The sequence below is a fragment of the Pecten maximus genome, chromosome 6 (genome assembly GCF_902652985.1).
Source record: "Pecten maximus chromosome 6, xPecMax1.1, whole genome shotgun sequence".
NCBI lineage: Eukaryota > Metazoa > Mollusca > Bivalvia > Pectinida > Pectinidae > Pecten > Pecten maximus.
In genome coordinates this window covers 35214331-35230249 of record NC_047020.1, presented here as the reverse complement: position 1 = coordinate 35230249, position 15919 = coordinate 35214331, and the positions used below count along the sequence as shown (strand labels likewise).

General features: G+C 34.4%; 1 protein-coding gene across 9 annotated transcripts in view; it reads right to left on the bottom strand.

The window, feature by feature from the left end:
- Positions 1-2875: 2875 nt before the first annotated feature.
- LOC117329647 (immunoglobulin superfamily member 10-like) overlaps positions 2876-15919 on the bottom strand; it is a 31392-nt gene continuing 18348 nt past the window's right edge. For 2 of the 9 annotated variants that reach the window (XM_033887677.1, XM_033887676.1), the window contains 9 exons: positions 15569-15703; positions 14998-15312; positions 14437-14718; positions 13560-13877; positions 8482-8508; positions 7882-7947; positions 4592-4627; positions 4297-4332; positions 2876-4145 (listed from right to left, as the gene is read on the bottom strand). In XM_033887677.1, coding sequence (XP_033743568.1) covers positions 4096-4145; positions 4297-4332; positions 4592-4627; positions 7882-7947; positions 8482-8508; positions 13560-13877; positions 14437-14718; positions 14998-15312; positions 15569-15703 — 1265 coding nt within the window. In that variant the 3' untranslated portion in view covers positions 2876-4095. The other 7 variants (XR_004533243.1, XR_004533244.1, XR_004533242.1 and 4 more) reach the window with 7 other exon arrangements.

Genomic DNA, 15919 nt, shown 5'->3' with positions numbered 1-15919 from the left:
TTGAAGTGTAGTGGTGGTGTGCCGTTTTGCTCGTGACGGAGTTGCCAGTCTTGTACTTTTCACAGTGCACATACCACTGTCATATAAGAAATATTTAAAATTCACATTTGTATATCCAAGTGCCTTTGAAGCAGACAGGTATAAAACGACGATGGACAACTAATTTGTGATTGTTGCCTTTGTCCCTTTATTCATCATTCATCAATCGTAAGATAATACAACATACGAAATAATGAACTTGTTTAACATAATGAACATGTGACATTTCAATCATAGTAAAAATCATCTTAAATTTTGCATTACTGCTTGGTGGCCCGTATTAATGAACCATACTCATGCTAAACTTCACATTTTTTGTTTGACCTCAAATATACTTGGTGGGCAATCTGATATTTGATTTAATATGTTTTCAATGATTTGAAGGAATTTCGGAAAGACTTCAGGACAGAAATTTTTTAGAGAGTTCGGTTATTCTTAAGCTGCTATTTCATGATTTAAGTGAGTTAAAAGAAAGTTTGGTGAGCACATATTTTGCATATGGGCATGGGACGTTTTTCATAAATACAGACCCAGATCCCTTACATTTACAAGAATTATATTATTATTAATTGTATTATAAACCTGATCAAAAGGAGATAATTGAAACAAAAAGATCGATTTGTTGACTCATTAATTAGGGTTGTCTCAAAGTTGGAATCAAATATTCAAAATGTATTCAGTGAAATAAACTCCAAATTTCCATTAATTATTATTTCCAAAATAGAAAAAAAATAACATATTGACATAATTTAACATCAAGGTACTTAACCTTATAATTTAAACAGCAAATAGATATTTAAACTAATCATCAGAGTTCAAACTAACATAATATCAGACCGTGATAATTACACAGGCCTGGTTGAGATTAGAACATAGATTAATCTTCACTGCATTAAAACGTTATATACCGATTTCATCGTAATGAAACTGAACTCTTATAACTCACATGATAGATACTCAACCTTATAACTTCACATCTAATAGATATAGTGTCTTGTATTTCTAACACCATACATTGAGAAATTTACTGTTACTTAAATTAAATTTTTTTTTTTGGGGGGGTGGGGGGGGGGGGGGGGGTAAAGGAAGCATTTAGCACCATCTCTTAAAATACAGGGACATTTAGGTATTATTACTAGGCTATAAAAAGAATTGATATTGAATTGATGGGCACTGACAGTCATTGAAAATAAAGAGTATATATACATATTTACATAAGACTGGACCTGTGGACTGTTGGATTCTAACATTGGTACAACCATCATTGGACTGTTGAGAGTCGCCATCAGTCGTACTTTACATCAGTAGAAATATCGTGATTAGGTTGTTTGTGTACACATATATACACATTCAAATACAAATAAACACCTAATTTACAGTTATTAAAACAATTATTTACAAAACTGTTGGCACAATATATTTTGGCAATTTATTGCATAACATGACAAGTATGTGACAAAATACAGTTCACAAGATTTAGATGTTAACTGGTTATAACAAGTGCAGTCATGCAAATTTGTATTTCAGATTTCTTTGATACTTAAAGTCATCAATATTTCAACATATCCTACCATTTTGAAAACAGTCGATAATCAATAGAAATATTGACATTCCATTATGGAAATATAACCTTCATAGTTAAGCAACATTCATATGTTTGTAATTTGATTTTCAAGATTATGTTTTAAGATAAAAAAAAAAGGAAGATTTATTTCATCTGGTTCATAATAATCCGGAAAATGTAACTTAAGTTTTCTTTGTAAATTGCTTAAATATGAGCAAGTAGCTCATTAACGATACACCGGAGACAATTCGGTCCAAAATCAGTCAAAAATCTCTTTATAGGTATGTTTGAGTATGATATGATATATTTACAGTGTACCCGGATCGATTGCTATGTTAAGCTTAAAAGTGTGATTTAGTATGAAACTAAAATGCTGAAAGTCCGACTTTCATAGCGACTTTAGTTTTAGAATAATTGCGATTTTTCTCGAAAACACACCTTATGCCCAAAGCCGTTGACCTCGTTGCGGTGACCTCTGACCTGTGAAGTCACAGGTTTAACGGGTCAGAGCCGCCATAAAGGGAATATATAGAAATAAACGTGAACATGTGGCTGCAATTAATGCGAATTAAACAACAATAATGTAAGTGAAGAATAAACTTTTTGAGTTATATTTGTGAATTAGTTAATAACAAGTGCTACCGAAACCAAGGACATATAATTTTCTATTATAACGGGCCACATTTTCTATTGTAACGAGTCGTACACAACATGTAACATCTTACTAATTTTCTATTATAACGGGCCAAATACAACCTGCATCATCTTACTAATTTTCTGTTATAACGGGTCGTATAAAACATGTAAAATTGAATAATTTTCTATGTTAACGGGTCGTTGTAACATGTATAACATTTGAATAACGGGCCGTTTATAACATGCAACGACCTTACCATCATATAGCCTTTGTTATAAGGGCATGGTTTGTTGCATACCAATATTGATTTCGGTTATAATACTTCTTGTAATAGAAGTTTAAAATGCAATTCTTACATGATGTGAAATAAATGTTGAAGATTCTGAATTTTAACAAGCCAAAACAGCAATGGATACGTTGACAATCCACTTGAAGATACCGCTATTTGTGATTTTCGGATAATTGTCCGAAATTGATAAAACGTGTCCATGAAAGATTAGTAACTCTCAGACAAGATTCATAGAGTAAATGTTCAACATCGTTGGTATATGATTGAGCCAACTTAGGTTAATTAATCTATAGGCAAACCTTCGAGATACGAATTTCTGCCTGTAGGGAAAACGAAACTCACTGAATTCCAAATATAATGTGTTTTATTTCAAAAACTTGAAAATGTATTCCCTATAGTATAAACGCAATTCTTAACCAAATTCAAGCTCAATTTACGTACAACCAGTAAAGTTTTACGAAATGAATAAAGCCTATAGTTTCATTCTGGTGAATATATTAGGATTCGGTCATTGACTTCTTATTAAAAGCTCAAGCCAGTCGGATAATAATGAAGCCTCAGTAGTCTGTTGAGAGTTTTCATTGGAACCTTATGTACAACCACTTGACGGTTGAGGGTCATCACACAAACCTTGTATAATATCACTTTGTAGTTTAGAGTCATCACACAAACCTTTTATAATATCACTTTGCGGTTAAGAATCATCATCGAGACCTTGTATAATATCACTTTGCGGTTTTGAGTCATCACCCAGACCTTGTATAATATCACTTTGCGGTATAGAGTCATCACCGATACCTTGTATAATATCACTTTGTAGTTTAGAGTCATCACCGATACCTTGTATAATATCACTTTGCGTTTAGAGTCATCATCGGGAACTTGTATAATACCACTTTGTAGTTTAGAGTCATCACACAAACCTTTTATAATATCACTTTGCGGTTTAGAGTCATCACCGAGACCTTGTATAATATCACTTTGTAGTTTAGAGTCATCACCCAGACCTTGTATAATATCACTTTGCGGTTAAGAATCATCATCGAGACCTTGTATAATATCACTTTGCGGTTTTGAGTCATCACCCAGACCTTGTATAATATCACTTTGCGATTTTGAGTCATCACCGAGACCTTGTATAATATCACTTTGTAGTTTAGAGTCATCACCGAGACCTTGTATAATATCACTTTGCGGTTAAGAGTCATCACCGAGACCTTGTATAATACCACTGGGTGGTTTAGAGTCATCACCGAGACCATGTGGAATACTACAGGGCGGTTCACAGTTCACAGCGGAATCTTGTGTAATACCACTGGGCAGTCGGGAGTAAACACCGGAACCTTGTGTTAAATCACTTGACGATTCATAGACATCACCGGAGCCTTGAGTAATACCGCCTGATGATTGAGAACCAACAGAGGAACGTTGTGCAATTCTACAGGGTGGTTTAGAGTTAGCACCGGAGCCTTGTGTAGGACTATTGTTCAATAGAGAGTCTGCATTAGCTATTCCATTGTCCTCATTATTTCTTCTTTCAGATAAACGTTGTGTGTTACCATTGGACTATTGCTGCTCGCTATTGGACTGCAGATGTTCCATTTCTACTGCGCTTCCTGTAATTGACAGTAACCAGGAGAACATATACTAGTGAATGCAAGATACATTATACATAGTCTTCATATAAGTTTTTCATACCATCCGGTTTTGAGTGTAACAACACCATATACAAATCCGGTTAACGTTTACTTGCATGTGACTACGTACCTCCTTCTCTTCGACGGTTAGCATCAAGCGTTTCGCCTGCAAACAGTATGTTTTAGAAAATTGTCTATCATATATGACATACAAAAAACCCAAGATCTATAAAAAATTATTATTCTAATCAACAATCATCAGCGATAGGTGAACAGTATTTCATGCATACGGATGTTATATTTTTATAATGAATGCAAGATACATTATACATAGTCTTCATATCAGTTTTTCATACCATCCGGTTTTGAGTGTAACAACACCATATACATATCCGGTTAACGTTTACTTGTATGTGACTACGTACCTCCTTCTCTCTGACGTTTAGCATCACGCGTTCTGCCTGCAAACAGTATATTTTAGAAAATTGTCTATCATATATGACATACAATATACCTAAGATCTATAATAAATTATTATTCTAATCAACAATCATCAGCGATAGGTGAACAGTATTTCATGCATACGGATGTTATATTTTATAACCAAAGATGCATAATGACAAATACTATATTTTCAATGCGAACAGAATGAGTTTTCATTACGGAGGCAATATATATATATATATATTATTAGGTATTTTATCAAACTGACGCAGGGACAAGACGCGGTCAGTGATTAAGGAGCCGACTGTAATGAACATTGATTGATTTTCTTTACAAGTTCAAATAGTTTATTGACCAAAAATATAAGATAACGTATAATTGGTGTCGTCTTGCACGAGGGGATTCTATCTTACATTTTAATTTGTGAGAAACAAGATATTGTACTATACTTAACAACTACGGTGAAGATTCCAGACAATTGTTTTGGCTAATGAGGTAACCTCGCCTTGTTTTCATTTTTGTTAAGTAGGTAATACCTAGATAGCAATGTATTTACATACATGGATGCGAAGTGTAAATATATTATAAATATTCATCACAGTACAACTGAATGAAATTCAAATCTTTATCTTCAGATCACCAACACATAGTGCATATGATACATTGATTGTGCTAATTATGTTTAATATATAACATAGTAACACGAAGGCAACTTTATGACTGGTGTCCTGATTTCTATATACATGTACGTACCTAACACTGAGTTTAAAAAATATTTATATATACATGTATATCTATACTGAAACGAAAAAGAAACGCAACTTCAAATTGTAGGTTTAATAAAATAATACTTGTGAGCATTATGTTTAAATTTCATATGTAATAGTTAATATTGAATATTGATGTAACATCCTTTAAATGTTTAGAGATTTTTAAGAACAGGTCACTTTGCTAGAAGGTCATGATTGGTAGTACCCTACGTGAATCCAAGTTGAAATGGCAGCAGTTTTGAAACCGTGCCCTAATATCGTGTGTGTCCTCCTCGAACAGTTATCACATCTCTAATTCTTTGTTGCATTGAGTTCATCAGGGCATTGACTTTCCGTATTGGAATGTTATTCCATTCTTGGACGAGTGCATTTGCTAACTGAGGGAGGGTATTTGGGGGGTTACGGCGATTTCGAATTCTTCTGTCTAATTCATCCCACAAATGCTCGATTGGGGACAGGTCGGGGCTATATGGAGGCCAATCTATAGGAACAATGTTCTGTGTCGCAAGAAAGTCTCTACAGACTCTTGCAACGTGTGGTCTCGCGTTATCTTGCTGAAAGGTTAGATGATGCTGCCTAACAAACGGCACAACATGGGGCCTAAGGATCTCATCCCGATAGCGTACGGCCGTTAAATTCCCATTGACTATCACCAAAGGCGTCTTCAAACCATGGGAGATTCCCGCCCAAACCATAACTGATCCACCCCCAAATCGGTCGTGTTCCAAAACACAGGCGTCAGCAAAACGTTCGCCTCGACGCCGGTACACACGTTGACGGCCATCTGCTCGAAATAACGTGAATCGAGATTCATCGGTGAAGAGCATAGACCTCCAACGTCTCATAGGAAAACGTCTGGGCATATGTGCCGTTGCCCATTGCATACGACGTGCTCGACGTTGCGGTGTTAGTGGTAAACCAACGTACTGTCGCCTTGCACGCAAATTAGCCTCACGCAGTCTGTTGATCACTGTTTGGGGATGAATTCGACGGTTATGATTACCAATCGTATTCCTTGCCGTTTCAGCGGCCGTTAATCTCCTGTTACGCAGGTGTGCCAACCTAAGAACCCGGTCTTGACGTCGCGACGTTACGCGTGGACGTCCTGATCTCGGCTGGTCATCGACTCTTCCTGTTGCGTTAAGACGTGAAACTAATCGACTAATAGTCGATTTGTGAACTCTGAATTGTCGAGCGACGTGAAGTTGCGTGTTCCCTGCCAGAAGCATCGCTATAGCACGTCCTCTATCAACCTTTGATAACCGTGGCATAATTGTAAAAGGAATTATTGTTTGCAAAAGTATTGGCGATGATGTGGCTCAATGTTAGTGATGAATTGATACTGGTTTGAATGAAAAAAGAACGCATATGTTTGTACAGGCACGGTTTTTGATGTTTTTACCGCGCCGGAAGTGCATAGGTCTCTAGTCACACTTGGGTGATTTTGAAGATTGGTATGGGTGTTAGGCAGGGTGCATGTTTATTTCCTCGTTTTTTATACAGATATGTATATTTAATACAAAATTAATCACAATTTTCCATGTTGCGTTTCTTTTTCGTTTCAGTATATATAGTCATATATTCAATGTGATGTGTTTTGTCCTCAGGTTTGTTTCTTTGTTTCTCAAGCACACTTCAAACTTTTCATTTATATAGATGCAGATATCTGGTTTGGTATAGGTTCATTATCTTCCCAAGTTATCACTCTGTATTTTAATTAACCTTTTTGGGATTGATTTTCTGTTTTGTTAAGCTCTGTCATCCAAATTAATTTTTTGAAATGCTATTTGGGTTGCTAAGAACTCCTGTTTTTCCTTATCCCAAATATCTAACATTACCTTATTTCAGCATAATTGCATGTTGTAATCAAATATAACGTCTTTTCGATAAGTCCTAACTATGTCTCTACAACGATTTAATTATATAATATAGATATAATTTTGCGATCACGAGATAAACTTGTCTCTAAAAATGGTATTTACTTTTGTGTATTGTTTGAAATATATTTGTCGGTATTTTTTCAATTTCGAAAATCCAAACGCACGAAAAAATGTTTGGACATCAATAATATGTCTTTATCCATATACAATTGAAATCGTTCAATAGTTCAACTAAACTTGTGATTCGATTATGCATTAGCCTGCCTTTTGTGGAAGGTTGCAGTCCTATAAATCTCACAGGATTCTAGACATATTAAATATGGTTAACTTTTCTGATATCCTTTAAGAACTAAAGGACAATAGCCTGCCAAATAGGGCATTTTGATAATTATATTTCCGCTTTGAATTGAAGTGTTTGTGATATCCTGCCTGTAACACTTTAAAGTAATATATCGTGCTGTCAGTTGGATCTGTTCCTGCTCTCGGCAAAAAATACAGTGGAAATAACCACAACATAATGGTATACCAAATAACAACTTTGCATTATCAAAACCCTATACATTATTCTTGTTCTTTTTAATATGAGACTAATAAATAACAACAGAAACTAATATAACTTACAAAGATACAATACGAGTATGACAACAGCAACAACTGCTATAGATAATGTCAATGCAAGGGGCACATCTGAAAAATAAAACCATGTTATAACTGATATTTGATTTCTATACCCGACAATACTCGAAGTTAAGAAAAAGAAAACTACATTTCAAAATAAATTCTTGCCTTGTCTTAAATTATTTGATTCTACAATTTAGTTAAATTTAAATGCCAGTGTTATATGGTATCAAAGTGTTCCGTTATCCATGTAAAGCAAGCATACAGTTTAAAGACTCCCTCTAATAATTCTTGCACCTACATGTAAATGACATCAACGGTTAATTGATCTTAAAATATTGACATGCTATGAACACATTTGTCTGTTCGTTTTTACGTGTGTCTCATTAACCACTCGACTAAGTTAGTTCATATTCGCACAAACATTATATTAAGTGCGTCGTCTGACTGATTATGTTTAGCGACCATCAGAACATTTTACAGTTGAAAAGTTGCACTTGATCGCTTTTGACAGGGCTTTTGGGACACATGTGAGTATCCGCTTGCTTTGCATGTGTTATCATACCACTTGCAATGATTACCAAAAATAACTAAAATACTTACAGTGGACAATATCATTTGTCACCGGGACTGAAAGATGAAATGATAATAATAATTAATACCACATTATTTAACAAGAGTATCGTCTCATTGTGTATCACTATGCTTAAAACAAGAGTTCATCGTCGGTACAAAGCTTGCCTCACAATGTATATTCTATACTTTACATTGTTTATCACTATACCTCACATTGTATATAACTATACCTCACATTGTATATATCACTATACCTCACATTGTATATACTACTATGCCTAACACTGTATATCACTATACCTCACATTGTATATCACTATACCTCACATTGTATATCACTATACCTCACATTGTATATAACTATACCTCACATTGTATATCACTATACCTCACATTGTATATACTACTATACCTCACATTGTATACCACTATACCTCACATTGTATATCACTATACCTCACATTGTATATAACTATACCTCACATTGTATATCACTATACCTCACATTGTATATACTACTATACCTCACATTGTATACCACTATACCTCACATTGTATATCACTATACTTCACATTGTATATATCACTATACCTCACATTGTATATCACTATACTTCACATTGTATATCACTATATTTCACATTGTTTATCACTATACCTCACATTGTATATCACTATACCTCACATTGTATATATAACTAAACCTTACATTGTATATAACTAAACCTCACTTTGTGTATAACTAAACCTCACATTGCGTATCACTGACACTAGAATTAGAAAGTGAGTTCACCAGCTCGAATCGTAAATGAAATATTCAAAGGTAGAATAAATAAAAGTAATAAAATTCTCGCTTTTACAACACATATTCGACTCATGATAGGAATTGTCAGCCACACAACCTAAATCAAAATATAAGAACCTTAGTGAAATCATAAAGAAATATACTTGTGCCTTGTTTAGCCCTTGCATAAAAACTAAACAGTAGATTTGACAGAAAAAGCATACAACAAAACGTTTATAACCAGAAATATTTTATTCTGATTCGGGATAACTAACGATAACCCCCAGAGCAACCCCAAAACAAAGTTTTTACCCTTGTAAACTTACAAGGAGTTAACCGATGCCTTTCACCACTTGCACCAAAAAAACTTAATATTTAGAAACCGACGTTAACACCCAAGCCAACATCAAAGACGACGCCTACGTGACAACATAAGCTCCCACCCAGCTAAGAGAGGCAAGCGAGTGATTTAATGGAATAAATACTTTAAAATATTACGTCTTCGATAACTTTTATTTTGAGGGCTTCATTGATTTCATTGAAGTATTTTTCGTTTAAATGTCATTTATGTACATCATAAATATTTCATATATACTAGCGGAAGAAAGAAACGAAAATTCGGTTTTTAGACTTGTGGGCTAAAATTTAAAAAAATCACTGCAAAAAATGTTGTTGTTTTTTTTCAGATAAAATTCAGTCGACCGTGAACTCGCTGGACGCTGCATGCTTTTAGAAGATCTTTCAAGGAAGCGTGCATTCGGTGTACTCTTGCATCATATGTGCTTGTAAATCATTACAAATCGAACATTGGAACATTACAGCTAAATTACAGAACAGTTCATTTCGAAGCGAATTTCCCTGTTTGTTCAATCGAAAGAACGGTACATGTGAAATCGATTTCATTGTAGTGCTTCGCTTGCATTCAAATTCATGTGTAATACAAAGCCTCGGCGTGACTGTGATCCACAAAGCACCTAAATGACGTCATATTTCCGCGATAGTTCTAAGTCGAAATCCTTGCTAGGTTTGATTCACCCGCAACGCATTGACAAACATTTTTTGACGCTGATAAATGCCATCTGGTTTTACACAGGAGTAATGGGAGACTGTCACACAGAATGTAAATATAGAGTTATGTTTGGGTGTCGCTTAATGCCAAAAGCCAAAAGAGGAAAGAAAAAAAACTTAAGCATTGTTGGGCTGGTACACCTCCTGTTCTCCTATGAAAGGTTGCAGGTAGGTTGGTGCGCTTGGTTTTTGGGGATGTTTAATGCGACAACCTGTGAGAGGAAATGAGAAGGAGAAAAGTTGAGGCGTATCTAAAGTACTCTCCTTACGATTGTTGAATAAACGCCGACTCCGTCCGTACTAGCGGTCGAGCAGCTAATAGCTTCTGGGTCTACCGCAGGAAGATTAAAACAGTTTTGAGTAAATTGAGAAATACAGATCAAACAGGCTTTATTTCTGGACGATATATCGGGGAAATAGTAGACTGATCTATTTTATAATGCAACTTACACAATAAAATAACTTACAGGGAATGCTACTTAATATGATTTATTTTGAGAAAGCGTTTGATTCAGTTTCTTGGACATTTGTAAATGAAGTATTGGATGTTTTTAATGTTAATTTGATTAAACAAATGGATTAAGACATTGAAAAAAATCTACAATCAATCAAGATGGGAATCTGTCACAATTCTTCGAGATTAAAAGGTCTTTCGTCAAGGTGACCCGATTGCGCCTTATGTCTTTATTCTCTGTTATGACATTTTAGCATTTAAGATAAGACATTAGAAAAAGGTGAAAGAAGTAAAAATAACTTAAATCTAATCCCCTTATTCTTCAAATATGTTTTTGAAAGATGCATTTAAAGAATGGGAAAAACCTGGTCATATAAGAAGAAAAAACATTCAGACATAAAATCTATCTCGAACATACCTTTATGGTATAATGAAAGAATTCAAGTCTATAATCACATTGTTTTGTTTATTTTTTATAAAAAAATAGTATTGAAAGACAGTTAGTAGTAGTTACTGACTTGAAAAAAGATAATGATAATTTCCTTAGTTTTCCAGATCTCAGAGAAATATATAGTGTAACAGTTGAATTCTTACAATGTAATGCTTTATAACAGCTACAGTGTATTAAGGAACTTTGTTGTCAACACGGCTTGATCCATCCAAAAATGGAGACTCAGTATATTCTAAGATATTTTTTATGAAAAAAAGAAAGAGAAAGAAAAAAGAAAACGAAAGGTGCTACACATTTCTATATATGATTAATAAAAATGATGTATTTCCAACTGGTAGAAAAGAATGAGAAGAACATTTTGATTCAGAAGATGTTGACTTGAGTATAATCTTTACTCTTCCTTTTTCTGTTACCAAAGAAATTTATATTACAATGGTGTCAATTTAGGATTAATCACTAATCTGACGACAAATCAATAATTATTTATATTGGGATTATCTGTTAGTCCTTTACGTAATATTTCTAAAACTGAAATTGAAACATTGGAATACACATTATGAAATTGTGAGAAAGAACAAATCTTGCTACAAAATTTAGAAAACTTGTTAAAAACCTGTTCATTAATTTAATGGAAAAAAAATCAGTTCTTTTTGGCTTAACTGATAATGGCATAATAGGAAATCCATATGTCTTCATAATAACGTTGACTTTGTAGCATTAAAAAAATCTTTAAAATATTTGTTCCTCACCTAGAATTTGTTACCGAACAAGCAATCGTACCTTGTTTTTCTGTGTTTGTTCTTGTTTTGTCTTTGTACGTTTTATTTTACTGCTGTTAACACTAATCCATGTATTGATTTGAATTGAATTAGATATTCTATCATAATGGATGAATGTGTTAAAGGTGTGTCTAATGGATGTAATGTCATGTTTAAAGTATGAGTATGTTTAATTTTTGAAAAAAAAAATTAAAAAAAAATATATATATATATGATATAGATCAAAACACGAGATATCCATCCAGAAAACAATCGTAGAGTTTTCTCTTAACTTCCCTTCTCTAACCATTCATTTGATGACCTTGAAATGTTACAAACATCTTCGGAAGTGCATTTTCTTCTTAACATGAGTTGTTTAGTTCACAAAAAAACACAAAACAAAACCGGACGGCTATGGGTGGTTACCGATTTGCTAATGGGTCAGTGGAAATGGAATTAGCAGGAAAGCCTGGTCCCGGTACTACCCCTTTGGCCGTTTCCTTCATTTACTTGCATATCACATGTCTTGTTTTTATGGCATACGTGTTTGGCCTTGTTGAGACTATAAGATCAATTTGTATAATACGAGGGCTGAATGATAAGTTGTGAACCTCGCATTGAAGGATTTGAATTTTGCTGGACATATTGTATACACTTTTATCAGCAGTGTTTAAGGGCCTAAATACCACTTTTATAAAACTCATTTTCTTGGCTGTTCAGAAAGTCATCTACTGCATGTTAGGGTAACGGTGCATGAAATAGCTGTTTTCAGTTTTGGAAAGATATGAAAGTCTGATTGAGCGTAGTCAGGTGAATAAGGCAGATGCTCAATCAAATGAAAGCAACAATCGCGAACGGCAGCCATGACAATGACAGACACTTTCACCACAACCCTAACTCTAACCAATTTTGTTCATTTTGCAAAAGCCGCTTGTCTTGTTTAATTTAGAGTGCTACCTCGTCGATATACGCTAACCAAATGAGACTAGTTCTGGGTTCACGGTCCTATATAGTCAGAGTAGTAGGACTTAAATAGAACATCTATGAGTATCTCCCTTGATACGAGGCTCTCAACTTATCAATTATCCGTCGTTTGTAACTGTTTTTAATATTCTAAACTAAGTTACATTGTACTAACTTTGCATGTTAACATCAGCATTCGAGGGGTGAAATTAGCAATATTTCAATATAGATCTATACATCAAAACTAAGATTGGGTACCAATATCGCTCGTAATACCCTGCTCTGTTCACGGTTGTGTGTGTTTCATTTGACATGGTCTTTCATGGATTGTCTTCACAGATATGATATCTATATCATACTTCTTTTATTTATCAATTTAATTAATCACTGCGAACCTCATATCCGATTAAAACTTTTACATACATGTACCTATGTACGTACTTCTTCGTCTTCATAGATCATCGCTTGCAATGATTGATAGTATTTGGCATTTTTATCGACCATACAAAGTCAACTTATTTTATGTAACAAATGCTAGTGATTCATGTAATATTCACGAACATGCATGTTTTTCGGGGTCTGTCCACTAATTAGATTAAAATCTGCAACCTATAATTTTAATTTTACCTCTAGGTTCTGTCGTTTCTCCAGATTTCACGACGATAGATACGGAGATGTTGTTCGTCCCTAGCCGGTTAGAAGCCATGCAAATGTACTTCCCAGTATGAGACAGCTGGGTGTTTTGAATGGAGACGTTATAGGTCACCGTGTTGTCTTTGCTGTGATAAATAAAAGTCGACATTGTTTTAGAATTGTCACTTAATTGATGACACGAGAAGTTCGTAAGTTTCGGGTTTGAAGTTACCGAGACAGGTATTGAAATATATTCTCCAACATCACATGTCAGATTTTTCCCTTCTTCAGGCGAGGAAATCTGTGGTCTTGCTGCAAAATACAAGATGTAGAAATTTTTATTTTAGTGTTCTCAACAGCATATTTTTAGCTTAATGGAGCTTTTCGGACGACTGTATATAACATCTAAAACAATTATAATACAAAATATCACCATAGAAACATGCATCATAAAAAGGTGACTAAATACTTTAAAAAAAACGCGGTTTTATTAAAGGTCATGCAAAACATACGAAGGTATACCGATGAGATTCATTATGATATGTATAAAATAAAAGATAGTTTCATGAAAAGCCTGCAGTTTTGTAATCTTATTTTGAAACAAATTTTCAAAAACGTTTCGATTAAAACAGTAAGCACTCCGTGCCAAGGGCTCGGAGGGACGGTATTTACAGTCCAGTAGGTAAGGTGAAATACACTGTAGTTTCTGGAACATTATCAATTGTTTTTTGGTGGGTTTTTTTCATTTTCAGTGGAAAATTTAAAACAACATTATAATATGTATGAATATTTGGGATGTACAAAACAAGTCTATGCTAAATGTCTACAATATCCCTCTTTAGACCCAATTATTGATGTAATAATTACTCACTAAAGACAATCAATTGCTGAGTTTTTTCACCATGACCTTCTGTATTTTCCGCAATGCAGGTGTAGTTACCACTATCTTTTGCAGAAACGTTCTGAAGTCTGTGGGTAACATACCCGTCTCGTTGAGTGCTTATGTCAAGTTGTTTTGATTCTTGCCTATCATTGCCCGTAAATGTCATCTTAACGATGTTCGGTTCTGGATTTCCCTTTACATGACAGCGTATATCATACACTGATCCCTCATCGACGGTGTCACTTTCTTTCATGATCACTAGAGGACGTGCTAAATAATAAACAAGGTAATTAAATAAACCAACTTTTGCCTCAAGAAAACTCACATTTTGTTACGGCAAAACAGTTCAGAAAAGCTATTCAAAGCATAAACAGACCTGTTTACAAGGGCGACTGAAACTCGCTTTGAACAGAAACCTAACTCGAGAAATAGATAAGCTATGTGGAAACCGGAATAATAATTAATCATCGACTTGCGAAGTTATACTCACGTCAAAGTATGTGTAACTTATATTATCACACTCTTTAACGCACTTATTACGCCACTCACCTGTGACATTTAACGTGACATTGCTACTGATGGATACTCCATTCTCATTCCATACACTGAGTTGATATATTCCCTGATCTGACAATTTTAAGTTGTTTATAATCAGAAATGGATCTTGAAAATCTCCAACCTTGTATTTTCTTGAATTGAAATCAGTCGAGTTACAACCAGCTAAGTCATAGCTTCCACTAGAATTTTTGAGTTCCCAACATGATCCTTGGAGTGGATAATCACTGTATATTTTCGGTTGAAGAGTCACAGTATCTCCTCTGTGTTTTATGTATTGCGTAGAAATAAATTCTACAACAGGAACGGCTGAAATGCGTAACAATAGCATGTATTTAATTTAACGTAATAATAGAGTAATGTCTATACAATGATTAATAATTAAATGATAGAGCTTTAATTTTTGTGAATAAACCAGATCGTAACCTTAAGATGAAATTGAACGTTTCTGCACGGTTCCTGCTACATGAACTTCAGGTAAACTCCATTACAGTAAGCCTCGTGTAAAAAAACGAACAAAACAAAACAAACAAAAACAACAACAGATCAATAAAATGTTTTTTACCGTATATGCAGGGGTGATTGCAGAACTGGTCCAGATGGAATGAATTGCCTGAACTGATTGAATGGTAATTACAACCATCTTGACACGGAACACATGTATCATTTTCCATGTCTTTTTTGCAGAATTCTATTTTACCTGGAAATAAAAAATACTGACATTCTAAGTATTCAGGTAAAAATAAGTTAATATCACTAGAACGGACCCTTTTAAATACCTGATAAAATCGAGAGATATGAGTTGCTTCAAACATGTTACAATATTTGGATCATTATCAGTATTAGTCAGTACAAATATATAATTTGATGAGCTCCTGAGTTGTCAAGAGTAAAGTCCTGTTTGTGCGGGGTCCTA